The following is a 20,147-nucleotide window of genomic DNA, read 5'->3' as shown; positions in this document are numbered from 1 at the left end:
ATAGCCGACCTTGGGAAGCTTGCAGCCGGAGGGGGAGATGGGCCACATGACATCGGAAAGACCTGAGTTCTAGTCTCAGCCCTGTGGCTTCTCAGCTGCAGCTTTCTGGGCCTCGATTTTGCCGTCTATACAATGGGTTGATAGTAATAGTGACCCCAGAGTTGTGATAAGTGCAATGATAGGAGTGCTTGGGGAGTCAGGCACAGAGGGGAGAGTGGGGGCCTCGTGCTGTCTTGGAGGGCCAGGTGGTTTCCTGGAGGAAGTGACATCTAAGTGACCTGGAGAATGAGAGAGGTTTACGGCAAAAGGAGTGGAGAATGGGCTCCCAGGGCAGGTGTTCGTTCTTTGGGGACCTGAGGACAGGCCCACGTGGCTGAAGTGACCGGCACGAGGGGGCGGTGGTGACGTGGCTCTGGGCTGGGCCTCTTTTTGGGACTCTAGTGGCCAACTGCAATCTATAATTGATATAAGCAGAGGTGGGGACGTTCTCATTGCCCACCACCACAGACCACAGCCTGGGGCCCTATGGCCCAGAAGGTGGAGAAGAGATCATCTGGGGGGTGCTGAAGGGAGCCCACAGGGAGCACTGTGAGGGGGAGTTTGGAGGGGAGGCGGAGGGGATTTGCTGCAGAGTGACCCCACAAGTGTGGATGTGGTCCGAAATGGCTGCAAGAGCCCCCGGGAGTCGATGGGATGTCCCTGTGGCGGGCTTGGTCCCCCCGCTGGGTGAAGCCTGTTGTGCTTCTGTTTCAGTGAGGGAGTCAGTCCATCCACCATCAAGCATTTACTGAGTGCCTGCCCCATACCAGGTACTAGGTTCTGGACCTGGGGATACGGAGGTGAGCAGCACAGCCCGTGATCCTACTCTCACGGAGCTCACTTCGGGTGGGGAGGAGAGTCTCGGTTAGAGCCGTCTGGGAGGGTGGCATTTCCCGGAGTGGGTGAGGGAGCAAGCCGCGTGCTTGTCTTGGGGACTGTGTCCCAGGCAGCACCACTACCTAGAGCGGGGGACCAGATTTGGCGTGTGTGTGTGATTTGGCGTGAGGGGTGGGAGCGTGGAAGGAGATGAGGTCGGGACGCATCAGGAGGCCGATTCATGTAGGACCTGGTAGCGGAGGGGTGAAGAGACCTCCCTCTGCCCTGTTGGTGAGGGGACTACGGGCATCAAGGGAGGAGGGCGGGAGCCCTTCCCTCTGTCGGTGACAGGAGACAGGCCCTGCCTGCACGGGCGCCTTCTGTCTGCTCTGAGAGGGCAGCGCCCCCCCAAGCACTAGGTGAGGCGGTGCATGTGGATGGCCACCTGGGCACCCGGCAGGCCCAGCGTGTGCTCGCCAGGGCGACTCCTAATGAGTGTGGTGATTATTAAAGCCCTGAGGGCAACCCCTAGGCCGACTGTGCCCTGCCTTTCATATTCCCTGAAAATCAAAACCGTCTTCCGCTCTCTGCCCAGCACGTCATTCCCCATCGTCCTCATGAGCCCTCCTGTCACTGTGGGTCGGTGTCGGCAGAGAGGGCAGATGGCCCTCAGGCCTTTCCGCCATAGGTGGCAGGAGGGCGGGGACTACGGGGTTCCCGCTGGTTCTGACAGCCTGCCAAGGCCAAGGTCTGGATGCCAGGGGTCAGGAGCCTGATGGAAAGAGACAGGTGCCATAAGGACACTGAGGAGGAGCACCCAGGCCAGGATGGGGGTGCAGGGAAGGCTTCCTGGGGTCGGGAGGTCCGTGCTGAGCTCTCCAGGCAGCCGGTGGTGGCGGGGTGAGGGGTGAAGTGTTCCAAACACCAAACGCATTTTGAGGCGTCTGAAATTCCAGCATCTCCGAGAGGCAGGGGTGGGTGTGGGGGATTGAAAGAAGTCATGAGGGATGGGGTGGGTGGGGGAGAAGGAGCCGAGAGGTGGGTGGGCAGGGCAGACCAGATTCCCAGAACGATGGACTGAGGCTTAAGACAGGAACCGGAGACCCGTGTGGTGGCCCTGCAGACATGTAGGTGGTGAGAGATGATGGGTTGGTGGCAGTGAAGGTGGAGAGGAAATGCCTAAGGTCCCCTGGGTAGCACTTGACCTGGAGATGGGCCGAACTCGGACAGACACAGAGACACGAATGAGAGCTGATGCCCAGGCGTGGGGCTTGGCGGCTTGTGGGTGATGCTGCCTTTACGGAGACCCTGCGGGCCAGGAGGGGGGTAGCGGAGGATGAGCTGGGCTTTGGTAGAATGGAAAGGGCCCGGGAGGTGCCCTGGGGAGACTCTCAGGAGGTCTGGAGCCCTGGTGGGAGGTCAAGTCCTGGGTGTGGAGGTGGGCCTCCCTGCGGATAGACAGAGGAGGCTTGTGAGTGCAGAGCTGCCTGAGCAGCGGCATAGAAGGAGGAGAGAAATAAAGCGAGATGTGTGAGTATATAGCTTACGGTAGGAGCCTGGGGACTGGGGTGGCATCCATCCTGGGTTTCCCTGGGCTGGCGGCCTTGGACTGGGGTTCTGAAGGATGCCCGGATGTGGGCAGTTAGGGGAGGGAAGGGAAGGGGGCGTCAAACATGGAGACAAATGTAGACTGTAACCATGTCTGAGGAAGTCAGCTGGAAGGGCTGAAGCAGAGTTGACCTTGTCACCTGCACAACTGCCTTAACCCTTTCTCCGGCCTGCATTCGGGTGCCACATGCTCTTGGCCTGCAGGGCCATGTCTTGGATCTGCCTCTGAGATGCTGGGGTATTGTCTCAGCAGGCCAGTAGTCTTAGTAGGGAGAGGGCACTCTGTAGGAAAACAGTATTCTCCACTCTGCGAGTGTCCCCAGCCATGTGCCCCCGCCCCCCACCGCCCACTACCCTGCACAAGTGGCCATTGTAAAAAGCTGCCTGTGACTTCGGAATATCTAATACTTTTTGGACTGCTTACCATGTGTCAGACCCCAAGCAAGGCATGTTCATGCATCAGCTCATCTAGTCCTCTTCATTCTCACAAAGGGGGTTCTCTTGTACCCATTTCACAGATGAGGATATTGAGGCTCAAAGAGGTTTAAATAACCAGCTCATGGTCTCATACACAGCCGGAGACTTCACACTCGGGATTTTTAATGCAGGCAGGGGGCAAGTTCATCCTTCTTCTTCTACTTCTTTTTAAATGTTCATTTATATTTTTGAGAGAGAGCACACGCGAGCGGGGGACGCGCAGAGAGAGAGGGGGGGACAGAGGATCCAAGCGGGCTCTGACAGCCGAGAGCCCAATGTGGGGCTTAAACTCTCCAGCCGTGAAATCAACCTGAGCCAAAGTTGGATGCTCAACTGACTGAGCCACCCAGGCACCCCCCAAGTTCATCCTTTCAACTCATCACCCTAACATCACTTTCTGAGCAGAGGGTGGACTCTGGGCTCCGGTGGCAGCACCCCGCCTACCCCCTCCTCCATAACTTGGCTGCAGGATGACACCTCCCTTAGGTGCCCTTGAGAGAGATGGCCCATCTCAGGGCATGACGGATTGCTGATCGTTATCCCCGTTTGGTCACTCACTTGTGTGTGTTCTAGGGATCCCTTAAACCTCAGTTTCCTTCCCTGCGAAATGGGGACCAATAGTTCCCACCTCTTAGAGTTATGCAGGGAAGATGAGATGAGGCTCTGAAGCACTTAGCATAGGCCAGGCATAAGGGAGAGGCCAAGTAACGGTGGTCAGTAGAGTCTTATCACAACCCTCGTTGCCTTCTCGCACAGAGGACCCAGCAGCCACTTGGCCAGTCGCGAACAGGTGCCCGGGCGCGTGTGTGGGGCGGAGCCTGAGTACAGGGAGGATGCATCATTGACCGCCGAAGCTCTGCATTATTAATGCCGTTATTCTCAGACTTTTAACGAGGGCCGGGTTGGAAGCCCTTATATGGAAGGCGCGACGCAGCCACCGAGGCTAGCGCCTCCCGGGGTCCCGAGTTGCCATGGAGTCCAGCGGGCGACCTGGAGGAGGATGCCCGCGGCAGTGCGCAGAAGGAGGCCCCCAGCGCAGGTCCTCGGTCTGCGGCCTGAGTCCTGGCTGCGCCGGCTTCCTCCTTTGCAAGGGCGCTTGCCCGCTCCCCTGGGACCCTGGGGGGTGGGGGAGAGAGATAAATTGGTGGAAGCTGGAGCCGGCTTCCTCGGGAGAGTGGGGTTTCTGTGCGGTGCCTGCTGCAGGGCTTGAGCCCCCTGCCATTCCAGAGAGAGGACGCGCAGCCGGGCGGAGGGGACCTGAAATCCAGTCCCCGCCGCTCGCCGAGCTGTGCGCCTGCCGTGCGCGCCGGCGTTCGGCCGCCGGACGAGCCGCCCAGCCCCTGCCGCGCCACCTCCTAGGCGGCGGCCGACTCGGGGGGCGAGTCCCGGAGAGGAGGGGCCGGGCCTGGAGCGACGGGTCCCGGGGGCGGGCAGACGCCGAGCCGGGCCCCGCGCCTGCTTTCGCCGGCCTTCCCCAGCCTGCCGGGCTCGGCGGGGCGGGGCGCGGGGCGGGCCCGGGAGGAGCGCGGGGAGGAGTCCGGGCTGCGGCGGCGGCCGCGTCACAGCAGTGCTCCCGCTGCCCCGCGGCTCAGACCCGGCCCGAGTGCCGCCGAGGACGCGGACCGGGACCCGCACGGAAACAGGGGCTGCGCCGGAGGTTCCTCTCGCGGGCCGGGGCTGCGCGACCATGGCGGACAAGGAGGCCGGCGGCGGCGACTCGGGGCCCCGAGGTGAGCGCAGGGCGCGGGTCCTGCGGCTGCGGCGGGGCGGGCCGGGCGGGCCGGGCGGGGGAGGGATGAGGCGCGCTCGGCCCGGGGCCCCGAAGCTCCCTCTCGGGCCGCGGGAAAGTGGGCGCGCACCCCGCAACATCTTGCCCCAGCGGGGAGGGCCGGGGTCAGCGCCGCGGCGGGGCAGGGGGTCCTGGGGGCCGCCTCCGGCCCGCCGGTCACGTGCTGCGCTCCCGGCCGGGGTGCGGACACTGCGGCGGGGACCGCAGCCCCCGCCCGGGCTCTCTGACCATCCCCGTCGTGGCGGGCGGGGGTGGGGGGCGCCTCCTGCGGGGCTCTTTGCGAGTCCGGGTGAGAACCTCCCCACCATGTCCATCCCTTGCGCGCTGTGCGGGGACGCCCGCGCTTGCGGAGTAAAGGGCCGGCCGCCGGGTGGCCCCGAATCCCCAGCGGCTCATTTCCGTGACTCAGCGAGGCGGGGGTGGGAGCCTGGGGCAAATCGAGGATTTGGAGCTGTCCCCTCGCCCCTCGGAGGTCGGATTTAACAAGCCCGGAGTGGGGGCTGCAGCTCCAGGCTGAACTGCAGCGCACAGCCCGCCCCGCCCATCCCCAGGGATTCTGCGGGCTGTGGAGGGGCGAAGCGGCGGGGGCTCGTCCCCTGGTTGCCCGGGCCGGGGGGAGGAAGGTGGCGCCCAGCGCCGAGGACGAACGCCCGCATTTTGCAAATGTGCCGTGGCTGCTTTCTTTGGGGAGCGAGGTTAGGGCTCACATGGGGCGGGGGTGCTGGGCAAGGAGCGAGAGAGGACCGGGGAACGGAGGGAAGATAGAGGAACAGCTTTTGGAGCCCAGGGCTGTAAATCATGGTTTCGCCAGCCGAGGGGACGGCCTGGCCAGGATCGTGGGTCCCAAGTGGGGAAAGTTGGGCGCACGGAGACGCCGCGCGTCCCTGACCGGAGGGGCTTTAGCAGTAGCAGCCGCTGGAGGGGAGCTGCAGGGTAAACCGCCTGGCGAGGATGAAATTAAAATGTCTCGGAAGTAAGGGAAATTCATCCAGGAAAGGCTCTGCGGGGACCTCAAAGCTGGGGAAACTGAGTCAGGTGGCGGCGCAGACACCATGGGCGGGGTGCTGGCGGTCTTACTGTCTGTGGCCTCGGCCCCCGCCCTTTGCTGCGCTCCGAGCGGCACCTGCCCCCTCCCCAGCCCATTGTTCCTGCAGATCTGGGAGGTGCCTCCCTACACGGCACTGCAGTAGTGGGGGAGTGCGGGGGGAGGGGGACATCCTGACAGGGCTCACTCTGGGGAGCAGCCTGGGAGCGCCCAGGCGGGGCCCAAACACACATCCAAATCTCCCCCGCCCCTGCTCTTCCCCAGCTGGCAAATGCGGTTGATGGGCTGGTGGCTTTGTCTGGATATCACTCAGCAACTGGACTGATTTATCCCCCCCCCCCTTTTCCTTTAAATTGGAAAAAAAAAAAATAGGATGATAGGGAGGGACATCGGAATTGCCAAGAATTGCTAAAGCTTAAGTTAGTGAACCAGTTTCTTGCCTCTCGTGCTGCGATAAATAGTGAATGGCTGTATCAAATGCAAGGTTGGCCGTAGGGTGTGTGAAATCAGAAAGAGTGAGCAGGGACTTGCTCCCCCCGGCCCCCTCCCGCATCATTTTGTCTTGTAAAATCGAATTCAGCACCCCTCCCCTACACGCACGCACACACAGGCACTGTGTGGTTGTCTCAGGCTGGGAGAGCTCCCCATCCAGGACGGGGAAACACATGCTGGGTGTCCCGGGCCACCTGGCACCGTTCGCCCGTGTCTATTCTGGAGTGTTTCTTCACTTCCAGTGATCTGCAGTTCAAGGCAGCCAGTGAGAACATCCGACACATGGACTTGGGACACAGAGCAGGCTGTCCCTGGCAACTTGCTGCTTCTCTCTTGGTTCTCATCCCTTCATCTCTAAAATGGGAGATATTAATAGTATCTCATAGGAGCAGAGCTCACCCACCAGCTAACACATCTATTTCTAAGGTTTCCTCACTGAGTATTCTGTGCTGGGCAAAGAGCATACCTTATTTTGTTTGTTCAAGCCTCATCAGATCTGTTACCAGCATTCCCCTTTCCGCCAGGCAGGAAATCTAAACATAGGTTGAGCGACCTATCCAAGGTCGCATATCTAGGAAGTATTGATTTGGACTCAGGCCATCTGATAATAGGGCTCTCGCCCTTCACTGCCATCCTGTGTAAGCCCTGTGGGTGTGGCCAGTGATTACTACTCTGTTAGGGACAGAAAAATGGTGTTCTTCAGGGGATCATTTCGAGGATGCTTTTGGTGCAAAAGGATAAGTATCAGAGCGATCAGACCGTGTTGGCTCTTGGGAGCAGTGGGAGCCCTGGGCGGTATGGCCAGAAAGGCTGGCCATAACATTTTTCCCAACAAAGCAAGTGGGGGTGGGGTGTGGGCGGAGTTGCCTGCGAAACAAGAATGTTGGTAGTTGTGGAAGCTGGGTCATGGGTACGTGGTGGTTCATTACTATGCCCTTTGTATATGTGCGCAGATTTCCTTAATAGAACATTTAAATTAATTTACAAAACCAGAAGGGCCACCCCTTTATCTTTAGACCTTCAATCCTGCCCCCACCAAGACCTAGGTTGGTGGACCCAGGGAGCCCTAGAAGGATGAGATGAACGGGAGGGGAGGGGGTGTGGGGTGGTTCAGGCTGAGCTAGCTCCTGTGGTGACCCAGGCAGGGATAGGCGTGGGCAGTGGACACCTCGTCATATGCTCCAGGGTGGGGATGGGGTTAGGCAGAGGAACAGAAGGCAGGGGGGTTGCCTGTGTCCCGGGGGGGTCCCTCTGGAGGCATTGCGTTGGACTTCGGAGATGGGATTCTAATGCCCTAGCAGTAAAGCATCATAAAAATAAACATTTTAAACACTGACATTTATCGAGGACTTCGTTTATGCTGCAATCTGAAAACACCAAATGATTTCATGTGGCCCTGGCCAAATCACCTTTGTTATTGAATGGCTGGCTAGGAGAGAGTCCCCGTTACCCCCATTTCACTTCTGGAGAGAGCTGCCAGGCCAGCCTGGCACAGCTGGGAATGGGTTTGAGTGAAGGTTAGGAAGTGACCAAGCTGTCCAGCCTCTCTTAGCACATGCCTGGCCCGTCATAGGCCCTTAGGGAATCCTACTGAGTGTCCGAATGAATGAGCACACCACCAGTAGAGTGTGACTGCCCCACTTTCCCGTGGCCGCCAAACTACAGACGGAAGTGGAAGGGCACTGGTCGTGGCTCTCGAGGAGCTAAGGAAAGAGTTGAAATGGTGCTCTGGGTTTCACTGGCGAGGACTCTGACCATGGATCCACTTCTGTGTCTGTCCTTGCATTTGAAGCTCTGTCCACTGCCACTGTGGTCCCTCTGTACTCCCTGTGCACGCTTCCCGCACCGTGTCCTGTGTGTCTCAGAGCCCGGGATCTCCTTTAGCCCTCAGGCAGTTCCCCCCGCCAGGCACATCCTCTCTTTCCCTAGAAAACTCCTACTTATCCTTCAAAACCCAGCTCAGGTATCACTTCTCGGGAAGCCTTCCTAGGCTTATCCATCTTGGTGAGATCTCGGCTATGTGGTTCCAAAGTCTTCGGTACTGGCTGTTGATAATCTCAGCGAGTGTAGATGGGGTGCTCAAGACGTTCCAATTCTGTGTATCCCGTTGACTCTTCCAACAACCCTATGAGGTTGTGTTATTATGACCCCGTTTTGCCGATGAGGCGGTTGAGGCTTTTGAGAAATATGGTAATTTTCCCAGTCGAGGAATCAAATCACCCAGCCAATGAATGCTCGAGATGGGATATGAATCAGTCACAGACCCTAAAAGCGTGTGCTTAATGCCTTTTCTCCCAGCAAGGGGGGAGAGGGATTATGTCTTTCATTTCCGCAATCTTAGTAAGGGCACATAGTAGGTACTCAAAAAATATCCTACTGTGTGTCGAATGGATATCAGCCAGTAATCCCTAAGGGAACACAGCGGTGGGGAATGGCATCTGCATCCTGCCCACTCCTTGGCGAAATGGTGCTTCTAGAAACTTGGAGGCGCAGGAGTGGGTGGAAGCTAAAGAGGAGTAGGCAGGGCTCAGTCAATCCTGAAAGAGATGAGACTTTGATTCCAACAAGGGTTTGAGTGACGAGTCAATACCGTGGGGGCGAAATGCTCTCTCATCACATAAATAGGCCTCTGGTAGGGGAGGAAGCTTCTTTATTATTGCTGTGCATAATTAGAATGGCAGGGAGGAACCAGGGGCTTTAATGAATGAGCAGCATTCGGCAGGGAGGGAGCGCCTTCCACCTACAGGCGTGTCTGGGCATGCAGAGCAGGGAGAGCCAAGGAGGGGACCAAGACGTGCGGGCACTGCCCAGAACCGACACTGGCCCCACCACAGTGGACTCTGCAAATCCTTGCTGCCTTCCTTTTATTGGAAATGACTCCCGATCCATGGCTCCAAGACGGACAGTGACAGGTGCACAGGAGTAAGGGAGCAAAGTGGCTTTGGGGCCCAAAGTGCATGTCAACTCCAGCTAAGCGTTCCTTTCCTGGTCTGTGTAAGGAGCACGTGACGCCTGCCTCGGTCTGTTGTGGAGCTAGTGCAGGTATCAGAGGGGCAGGGATTTACCAAGTTTTTTGCCCCGTAAGAGGAAGGGAGAGACGGCTTTGTTGCCTCTGTCTCCCAGATGTCCACGGGGATTGCATTGCCTTGTGTGGTGTGGCACGGGGTCCAGCCGCTCTGCTTTCTTTAGAGGCTAGGGAAGGTGGGCAGATTCCGCTTCAGTTTTTCTGATGTGAGGGTGCGTGGAGAACATGTTCAGGTTCCCGATGCCTTCGGACCTTCAGTGCTCCACTCTGATGCGACGAACACCTCTTTGCCGGCAAACACAACGCCTTGAACGCCTTTCCCCCATCTCTGCAGATTCCACTGGTGGGAAGCAAGAATGAAGGCAGCTGAAGGCTGATTCCGGAGCATGTAGTATTAGAGGCTACCCTCTTTGGCTCCTGGACATGCCCTGGGGTTAGTTCTCGATCCCAGCTGCCTGTTAGAATCACCTGGGGGAGCTTTGTAAAAGCCTTGATGTCTGGGTCTCCTCCCGGAACTGTTGTATCAGGACTTCTTTGAGTGGACAGCCGAGTTTGAGTTCCCACATATCTGGATTTCAGACTTGGGACCTCAGCATGAAGGCGGTAGAGGGCAGGACCATCCGACACCGTTCACTCCCCGTCTGTGTCTGCAGGGTTTGTAAGCACCAGCTCTGTGTTAAATGCTTCACTTGTGTTGTCTCATTTAATCTTCATGAACACTCCATGAGGTGGGAGGTTTTACACAAGGGGAAACTGAGGCTCAGAGGAATTGGGTACATTCCCCAGGGTGAGAGAGCTGGGGGCAGGAAGGGGTGATGTTAGAACAGAGCTCAGGACCGTCAGCAAAACCTCCATGGGCACAGCGTATCCTTAGGGAACTTTTTCTCAATCTTCAGCCATTTGAGATTCACTTTCCTGATTCCACTGTATGTTCTGGCCACCTAAACTGTGATTTATTGATTACTTTAAAAATTCACCTGCTGTTTTTTAACAGGATTTAAGAGTCTTATTTATGTAAATTCCATAAGTGGGACACCTGTGTCACTTGCCACAAACAGAAGGTAACCGTGGCGAAAATGTATGGAAACCCAAACACGGGCAGAACCCTTTAGCCACATGTGTTTTTCTTTGGAAAGCTTTGTGCTGAGGCTGCACTCTGGGTAAGAGGGAGACCAGAGAGTTTTACAGGAGGTCAAGTTTTACAGGAGGTCAAGAGTTTTACAGGAGCACCAGAGTGAGACATTCTGTTTTCTGGAAATCAGTCTCCAGAGGGACTTGAATGGGAAGAGAAGTGTTTTAGGAATCACCTGGGAGGGAGGTCCTTATGATTTTCAGTCCCCGACCTTCTGGAATTAGACTTTCCAGGGAAAGGGGCCCTGGGAATGGATTTGCAAAGCCTGCCAATAAGACTTATAATCAGGGCGGGGGTGGGGGTGGGGGGACTAGGGACTAAGGCACTCCCTCAGGGACTCTGAACTAGAATGTGCTGCTTTACATTGTCCGAGTCCGGGAGAGAGAATGATTCGGTGTGATTTTACAGGAACAGTCGGCTTGGATTCCAATTCTGACTTTACCACTTAGCAGCCTTGGGATTCTGGGTAAGTGACTTAGCCCCTCTCCCACCCCACCTCAGTTTCTTCATCTGTAAAGTGGGAATAATCAATAGCACCCATTTCAGAGAGGATTTTATTCCCACAACCTCTGCTAAGTTTGTGGCTCATTTGCTGTTGTCTGTTATTATGTAGTATTATGAATCCTGTAGACACAGGTAGGGCATTATCAGTGGCTGCATTTTCTCCAGAAGGCCCAGAGGGGAAAAGGGCTGGCCTGAGATCCCACAGCTAGGAAGGGGCAGAGCCCAGCTGGAGCCTCAGGCCACATGGCTTCTTGTCCGGCAGGCCTAGAACTTTGGAGATGAGCTGGGTGTCTCAGGCTGTGGGCCACATTTAATGACCATGGGGTCCCTTGCCATGGCTCTGAGCTCCCTGCTGGGCTTCTTGTTTGGGGCAGTAGTGGGGTTCAGTAGTCTTTTTGTATCCTTGGACTCTACCCAGGGCTGCCGACCTCTGCCCTCAGGTGGACTCCCAGTCTGCCGTTGGACGGGCTCTGTCTGTGTGCTGAGACTCCAGGCAGAGACCGTTCTGAGCTCCGCCGGGACCACCCCTCCTCTTCCAGCCTTGACCATGACCTGGCAGCTAGGGATGTCAGGTGGGGCAGCATATGGGCCTGGGTTTTGTCTTCAGGGTGGCCCTGTGTCCTGGTGGGTACCTCTTGGGCAGTTATGAGAAGTGAAATTCTTAATAGTGACTCCTTTCACTTTCTGAGTCTCCCAGTTTGGAAGATAAATTATGTGGTCGTGCTACTGAGCTCTGTCCTTTCCCCAGCCACGTGGGCCTCAAGTGGGACGGGAGAGGCAGGAGGATGTGTGGCCAAACCGGGTCCAGCCGTGTTTAACTCCTGGGTGTGATGCGGCTGCACCTCCGTTTCTCCTTCTGTGAACAAGGGTGGCTTGGGAGCCTGCTCTGAGCTCCAGTGGGTGCTGTGAGAATCGAATGAGAGAAGATCAAGTTAAGGCTAAGCACGTGCCTGGTGCACGGCAGGTGCTCCCTACGCTGTCGTTGATTGTTGCCAATGACGGTTTGCTTTGGGAGTTGCCGGGGTGAGACGTGGGATCTGGAGCCAGACTGCCTGGGTGCCACCCTGGGCCGTGTCATTTACCTGCTCCATGGCCCTGGTAAGTTACTAAACCTCTGGAAGGCTCAGTTTTTCATCTGTAAGATATGGGTTGTAATCGTCTTCTTTGTGTGCTTTTGGTGAGGGTTAAATGAGTTTGTGTCAGACGAGCACTTAGAACAAGGCCCGTCATAAAGTAGACACTAAATTAATCTTAACTGCTATTATTAGCTGTTATTGTTATTATGAATAGTCCAAAGTTACATTCTTGTAGGCAGGAGGAATTATCCACTGTTTTAGTTTCCTATTGCTATTGTGAAAATTAGTGGCATAAATTTACTATCTTCTAGTCTAGAGGGTGGCAGTGAGTCCAAAGTGGGTCTAACTGAGCTAGAGTCAAGGTGTTGGCAGAGGTGTGTTCCTTCTGGAGGCTCTGGGTGAGACTCCACTTCCTGGTCTTTTCCGGCTTCTAGAGGGCACCTGCATCCCTTGGCTCCTGGCCCCTTTTGCCACCAAAAACATCACTCCAACCTCTGCCTCCATTGTCACATCTGCTGTCTGCCTCTGCCCCTCCTGCCTCCCTCTCATAAGAACTCTGGTGTGAAGGCCTCTTTTGCGGCCCACCTGAGTAACCAGAACTGTCTCCCCATCTCGAGAGCCTCAGTGTAATCACATCTGCAAAATCCCTTTTGTCATGTAAGGTAACACATTCATAGGTTCTGAGGATTAGGATACCGATGTATTTGGTGGAGTGCTATTTATTATTCCGTCTACGACATCCAGAAAGATTGGGGTCTTGCCTAGATTTAGGAATATTAGTTAGAGAGCCTCCAGTCTCCCTCAGGGATGGTCTAAAGGTTAGGAACTGCCCTTTCTTGGTGTTTTATATCGGTTGGGTTCCTCTTGCCTCCTGTGTGATAACTTTCTGGAGTTTGGGTTGTTGGTTAGCCCTTGGCTTTTATTTGAAAGAATTTTTTTTGAACGTCTTTATTTTTGAGAGAGAGAGAGAGACAGACAGAGTGCAAGTGGGGGAGGGACAGCGAGAGAGGGAGACACAGAATCTGAAGCAGACTCCAGGCTCCGAGCTGTCAACAGAGAGCCAGACATGGGGCTTGAACTCATGAAGGTGAGATCATGACCTGAGCTGAAGTCAGACACTTAATCGACTGAGCCACCCAGACACCTCCCCTCCCTTGGCTTTTAATCAATCCTGGTAGGGTCCTTGGGCACACTGCCACTTTGGGGATTGGTTTAGCCCCTTCTCAGGGGCCTGTGAAATCACTGAGACCTCAGTAAAAAGATTTACTGGTTCCCCAGTGGGAAAATGATTAAAATATTAAAGAATAAGTGAAACGTCTACAGAGCGTCACATTGCATTTGTGTTTGCTGCGTAACAAAGCACCCCAGAATTTAGTGGGTCAAAACGGTAGCCGTTTTATTTGCTCATGGTTCTGTGCTATATGCTCCTTTTGCTGGTCTTGCCTGGGGTCACTCGTGACTGCAGCCATCTGCCGCCTCCACTGGGCTGCGGGGTCCGAGAGGGTCTCGCTCATGAGCATAGGGGTTGGTGCTGGCTGTCGGCTGGACTTCTTCCCGCACTTGGTCTTTTATTCTCAAGGAGCTGGCTTGGGCTTCGTTACACGGTGGTCTCAGGACAACAAGAGGATGAAGAACGGGAGGTTGCAAGGAAGGCCTCTTGAGAAGTTGTGTGCTGACTCCTTCCAGTGGTCAAAGCAGGTCTCGAGGCCCACCAGATACAAGGGGTGGAGAACGAGGTCCACCCCTTTGTGGGACGGGCTGCCAAGAATTGGTGGCTACTTTGCCTCCGAGTCAGTTTGAGTAAAATGACAAAAGTACACACTGTAAAGAATGGCATTATGTGTGAAAGCGGCTCGCAGGCTGGATTCGCTCACTTGTTACAACTTTCTGTGAATGTGTAGCGTCCAGAAGTCCGCCCGTTGTAAATCAGATGTGACTCACGGTCGAATTATCTGGAAAGCAACTCCTGGTTATCTTACACTTGCAATTACTTGGTTGTTGGTCTATACAGCTCGTGTCTCCATGATTGATGAACGGGGAAGGGATGTTGTGCGGGGAAGTTGTGTTGGCTCACTGGCAGTTTTTCCCAGCGTGTTTGTGTTTCGATAGATGGGGATGGGCTTTCTCGTGAAGGAAGAGAAATAGGACAGGAATTTAAAAAAAATGCTAGAAGTCTACAGGTGCACCTTCCTTTAGTGCAAGTTGTGGCTGTTTTAGTATCTTTCGGCCCCCACCCCCCTCAGGCTGAAGGGAGAAGCTGAGAGGGCCAGGGAAGCGACTGGAAGGCCTTGCGTTGTGAGAACACAGTGTATACAGGTGACACCCTGGGTAGGGTTTTTGATTGCGGTGAGAATGGTCTCTGTAGGAAGTGAGTGACCCTGGGCCACCTGGGTGGCTCAGTCGGTTAAGCACCTGACTCTGACTCAGTCATGATCTCGCGGTTGGTGGGTTCGAGCCCCGCGGCAGGCTCTGTGCTGACAGCTCGCAGCCTGGGGCCTGCTTTGGATTCTGTGTCTCCCTCTCTCTCTGCCCCTCGCCTGCTCACGCTTCGTCTCTCTCTGTCTCTCAAAAAATAAATGTTAAAAAAAATTAAAAAGAAAAAGAAAAAAAAGAAGTGAGTGACCCTGAGGCCCATCATCTCAAAGGAGAAGCACCAGTCAACGACTGACCCACTGGGGCTTTGGGTCCAGGGGCTGGTGCGGCTTACTCTGCTAGGGTATTGCTAGAGCCATGACTATTTTGGGAAAGCCTCAAGTGACAAGGTCCTGTAAGTCTTGAGCGACCTGCACCACCCCGTCTTTCCCATGAATCCTATTATTTTTAGCGTGCGATTTTGCAGAAGGTGAAGATTTCCGGGAAAACACGCCACATTGTGGCAGAAACGCTTGTATGTCTGTTTGCTGCAGGATGAGTGCCCGCTTAAAATTATCTGCCCCAGGGGCTCCTGGGTGGCTCAGTCAGTTAAGCATCTGGCTCGTGATTTCAGCTCAGGCCACTATCTCCTTGTGGGATCGAGCCCCGTGTTGGGCTCTGCGCAGAAATCACGGGGCCTACTTGGGATTCTTTCTCTTTTTTTTCCTCTCTGCCCCTCCTCCACTCACGCTTTCTTTCTCCTAAAATAAATAAATAAACGTAAAAATATATATATTTGCTCTGTTACAGAGCGGGGCCTCAAATGGTTCGGCCCACTGGAAGAGGTCCCTCTCGTGTCTGCACCTCGTTTTGGAGTATACTAGCTGGACTTTTGTGGCTGTTTTGCTTCTCAGATGTTTGGTATGTCTTTCGAGCAGTTTTGCTTACTGTGTTCCATTTTTGCCGTCAGGACCCAGAGGCTCTGGGAAAGTAGTGAGTTCTGTCGGGTGGAACCACTGAGCACCCTGACATCTCAGCGGGAAGTGGGTTTTGCCTGTGTCAGTTGCTCCCCATAAACTGGCACTAAAGGGATCCTCCTTGGTGCCTTCTGTGTTTCGTAAATAAGACCCCGTGGGGGCGCCTGGGGGGCTCAGTCGGTTGAGTGGCCGACTTCGGCGCAGGTCATGATTTCACGGTTCACGGGTTTGAGCCCCGCGTCGGGCTCTGTGCCGTCAGGGCAGAGCCTGCTTTGGATCCCCTCCCTCCCACTCTCTCTGCACCTCTCCCGCTCATGCTCCCTTTGTCTGTCAAAAGTAAACAAACATAAAAACAAAAGGCCCTGCGGTCTTGTGGGTTTCCCTGTGACCGGGCACAGATTCCCGGTTCCGGCGTGGGACACGGATGATGTGGGTGTTAGTGCGCGGGTCTGCGGCCTCGGAGGCCACAGGCCGGCCTCTTTGTTTGTCCCCAGGTTTCCATGGGCTAAAGGCTAAATTCCTCTGGTCACTTCCTTCCCTTATTTTCCTTTTCTCCTTGTCCCTGAGGGGCCATCTCTGCCGGTTGGGATAAGAAACTGTTTACAGCACAAACGTCAGAAGTCCTGTTCCCAAAGCGGAGATGGAAGTTGTTGAGGAAACAGAGCCCGTAGGTGGCATTGGCAGCCAAGTGGGAGCTGGTTGGCCACATGTCGGGGCTGGGCCTGCCCTCTCGCTTTACAGATGGGGAAACTGAGGTCAGGGAGGGCTGAGGAGACTGCTCCCAGATACTGGGCAAGGCCAGCGTAAGAATCCAGGTCGGCTGGCTCCCTCTGCACACTTCCCAACCGAATCCAGGGTGGTCTCAGAATCCTTCTTAACCCGTCAGTCCAGCCAGCCCCTCCCAATCAGAGACAGCACGGGGTCTACACCTCTTTGCCATCCATAACTTAAAGGCTTGTCCCTCCCTGCAGGAGTTACATTTCAGTGTTTGAAGGGGTAACGTTTAAGGTAGAGGACTAAAGTGTGCCGTCAGAGTGCCCTGAGTGAGAGTCCTGAACGGTAGGTCGAGCCCCAGGCGCCGCCTTCTCTGTTCGCTTGCATAGTTCCTCCACCGACACTGGTGGTTGCCTATTTTTTGTGCCAGTGTTAAGTAGGGCTCTTAGTTTCAGGTAACTGCACGTCTTCTCGTTAGAGGAAGCCAAAAGGAGATTTTGTACAGGATCCCAGGATGGCTCCTGGAACTCCCTCCGTGCCGGCTCTAGGAGGGAAAGCACCGGGAGCTTGGGGTTCTCCCCCCTCCCCACCCCGGTCTCTTCTGCTTTACTCTGCTTGTGGCCTGTCCCTCCCTCCCTGCAGGCCCAGTTTATGGGTGCCCCAGTCTTTCTCGCGCCAGTCCAGACTCCCAGGGGAGGCCCCTAGGTCCAGGCATGATTATGACCTGTCCCTGGAACTGTTACCCCGGGCCAGGGGCTGGGGTCACTTGCTGGGAGAGGGGAGGAGCTGGGGGGAGCACTGTCCTGTGGTCAGGGAGTAATTTCCTCTTACAGACAGTTATGGTGCTAGTAACCGAGTAAGTCATCCACAGTAGGTGGTTCCTAGGTGAGGGCTGTGCATGCAGAGAGTAGATGAATGGCCTATGGGAAACTTTCTCATTCTTAACAGCAACAGATAACCGATGAAGTCCTATTTTCCTTTCTTTTATGACTCAAATATAATAGCAGATAATAGGTTTAATAAAAAGCATTTCAGGGGCGCACGGGTGGCTCAGGTAGTTACACGTCTGACCTTGGCTCAGGTCATGATCTTGTGGGTTTGTGGTTCATGGGGCTTGTGGGTTTGAGCCCCGCATTGGGCTCTGCACTGACCGTGTGGAGCCTGCCTGGGATTCTCTCTTTCCCTGTCTCTCTGCCCCTGTCCACTTGCTCGCTCTCTCTCTCTCAAAATAACTAAATAACTTAAAAAATACTTAAAAAAAGTTTCGTGTCTGTCCTTGGCAAAATAACTTCATAATGCTATGTTAGGCAATTTGGGAGGGAGGTTTACTGGTTGGTAAGTTGAAGCACCGTGGAACAAGGGATTGGTAGAGATGTGAGGGGGTGCTCTGTACCTTTGGGTCTTTATCAGGTATCACTGTGGCCTTGTGATCAGAGACAGAAATGGGTGCCAGTAGAGGCTTTCAGCATTCTGTGAGCCAGCCTCCTAGAAAGTGGCAGTGACCTCAATAGCACACAGTGGCCTAGTGGCAGAATAGGGTCATGCTGTCCCTTAGAGCAAACTAAAACTCTGCTTGTCTGGGCTGGGATACTGGGGACGGGGGAGGCTGAGGATACGGCTACTGGGGTGGCAGTACCTAGCTTGTGCGTGACGGTGGCAGGGGTACCCGGGGAAGGGTTTGGGAAGCAGGGGGTGGTCTGACCTAGGGCACCAGGCTTCTAGGGGCCAGTCATAAGGAAGACAGCGATCAGAGGTGCTGTAGACCCAGTGGAGACCTGATACTGCTAGAGCCTTGCCGGGTCCTGTTAGATTCATCTCGGGAGAGGCTGCTGTGTGTGTGTGTGTGTGTGTGTGTGTGTGTGTGTGTGTGTGTGTACGTACATATGCATGTATAAGTATTCATGTATGTGTATGCATGGGGAGAGAGGGAGTAACAGAGGTGGAGAGGAAGGGAGACAGAGACAGGGGAAGATAAAGACTAAGAGATGTTAGAAGCTTCTGGTAGGTCTTCTCTTGTGGTTCATATGGTTCATTCAGACATGAACCCACAAGAATCTGGCTGGTGAGAGACACTGATTCTGCCCTAATGCTGTACTCCTTGGGTCTTCCTGAACGTTTGCTTGTGAAATTCCAAAGCACCACATGCTGGGGGACGGAGCCTGGGCTACTTTGGAAGGAAGAGAAGCCAGCAGGATGGGATTTATCGCGGAGCAGTAGGAATGCACTGTGGCCCACTTGTTATTTGTATCTATACCTCGTGCATTGAATGCATATTCATATGGCAACACAGACTTCCTCACCGAGTTATGTAACGGACATGTCTTCCTGTAGAGTAAGGCCTCGTGAGAATACAGACGCGCTGAAGAATGCAGCTGGGGTCCGGTTAAAATTGCTCCTCGAAAATCTTACTGTGGGGGTTGGGGGGCAGGGACAGTTTCTAGTGAAAAATAGCAATGAGATTGCAATAAACTCCAAAGCAAACACAGAAGCCCGAAATACGATGACGGCGGCAGAGGGATGGCCCCCCGCTCATCCTGTGCCTCATTGAGGAGCAGTCTGGGATTTCCGTCCCCAGACCTTCACCTCCTTCTGCCCGAAGAGCTCCTCCCTCACGCTGCTCCCCAGCCCCAGCTTACAACCGGTTTCCCTCTCAGAATTTGCAAATTGGTTTCCATCTGTGACTGTGCTTAGAACTCAAGGTGACCCTCCCTGCCCGCTTCCCCCAAAGCCTCAGGGCTCAGAACCCACAGGGGGGGCGTGTGGTCATCTCCTGGACACTGCCAGCTCCAGGCTTGTGCTCAGATTTGGCAACTGAACACCGGGACTCTGACCAGATGTAAATGATTAAAGCCTCGGGCCGTGCTGGTTGGAAAGGTCGGAGCCCAGCGGTAGAGCCAGGTCATCAGAGCCCAGGGTGAGGCCTGGGAGCCAAACAGAGACCCCTCCCCCCCTTCCCCCCCCCCCCCCCCCCCCGACCCTGCAGGATTCCTGCCTCAGCACCAGGATGGCCCACTTCAGGCAGGGGACATTTGGGGACATTGGGCAGTGTTGAGTATTGAAGCCAGAGGTGACTCCCATTAAGTGTAGCTCCACTCCCAGGCCTGGAGGAGGCCAAGGCCAAGGCAGTTCAAGACCCCCATTCCAGGCCAGGTCCCTGCGCTTCCGTCTGGGGGTCCGTGTAGAACTGCAGGGTGAGTTTAGGTCCGGGTTCCAGTCTCAGCTCTGCGGAGGCCTTGGGCAGCCTTGGAAATGTCCCTGAGCTTCTGTTTCCAACTCTCTGGGATGGAGCTGAGAAATAAAGCCTACCCCATGGGGCTGCTGGAGAGATTTGCCAGGGGGAGAGCTGGCCCCCCCACCGGAGGTGGGAGCCCGGTGATCACGGGGAGCTGGTAGAGGTTGGGGTTCTGGTGTAGGAAAGAGAGGAGCAGGCAGGGGCACCCCGGGGCGGGGGTGCAAGAAGTGATGCCTGCAAGCCAGCCCCACACTCTGCTCACCCCACCCCGCCCAACCCTCTCCTCTGTCCCCAGCTGCTGTCCTGGGCAGGTACTGAGTGAGCGAAAGGTAACTTTGTTTCTCGTGACAAGATCATCACGATGTCCATCAAGGAAAATGTAATCTAAGGGGGCGCCTGGGTGGCTCAGTGGGTTAAGCGTCCGACTTCGGCTCGGGTCATGATCTCACGGTCTGTGAGTTCGAGCCCCACGTCGGGCTCTGTGCTGACAGCTCAGAGCCTGGAGCCTGCTTCTGATTCTGTGTCTCCCTCTCTCTCTGCCCCTCCCTGTTCATGCTCTGTCTCTCTCTGTCTCAAAAATAAATAAACGTTAAAAAAAAGAAAGAAAGAAAAAAAGGAAAATGTAATCCAAGGGAAGAAAAGAGGAAACCACGTCCAGAGTCAGCCCCATTAACCCCCTTGGTGCTCAGACTTCCAGAACTGCCAGGCATAGCAAGACAAAGCTGGTCGATGGGCCTTCATGGAACCTAGTACTGTGAGGCAGTGGGTAGTGTCCTCCCTTTATGAACAAGGACACAGAGTCTCCAAAGTTTATGGTCCTTGGTTAAGGAGCGGGAGGGAGAGAGTGGTGGGCCTGCTGGTTTCTGAGC

At 55.3% G+C, this 20,147-nt stretch overlaps 1 protein-coding gene across 2 annotated transcripts in view; it reads left to right on the top strand.

Moving 5' to 3' along the window:
• Positions 1-4,518: 4,518 nt before the first annotated feature.
• The window catches only part of HSPA12A (heat shock protein family A (Hsp70) member 12A), a 69,212-nt gene continuing 53,583 nt past the window's right edge, over positions 4,519-20,147 (top strand). For both annotated transcript variants that reach the window (XM_047825201.1, XM_047825200.1), the window contains exon 1: positions 4,519-4,670. In XM_047825201.1, coding sequence (XP_047681157.1) covers positions 4,628-4,670 — 43 coding nt within the window. In that variant the 5' untranslated portion in view covers positions 4,519-4,627. The remainder of the gene's footprint in view (positions 4,671-20,147) is intronic.

The sequence above is a fragment of the Prionailurus viverrinus genome, chromosome D2, assembly GCF_022837055.1.
Source record: "Prionailurus viverrinus isolate Anna chromosome D2, UM_Priviv_1.0, whole genome shotgun sequence".
In the NCBI taxonomy this organism is placed as follows: domain Eukaryota; kingdom Metazoa; phylum Chordata; class Mammalia; order Carnivora; family Felidae; genus Prionailurus; species Prionailurus viverrinus.
This window is presented reverse-complemented; position numbering and strand designations above follow the sequence as displayed.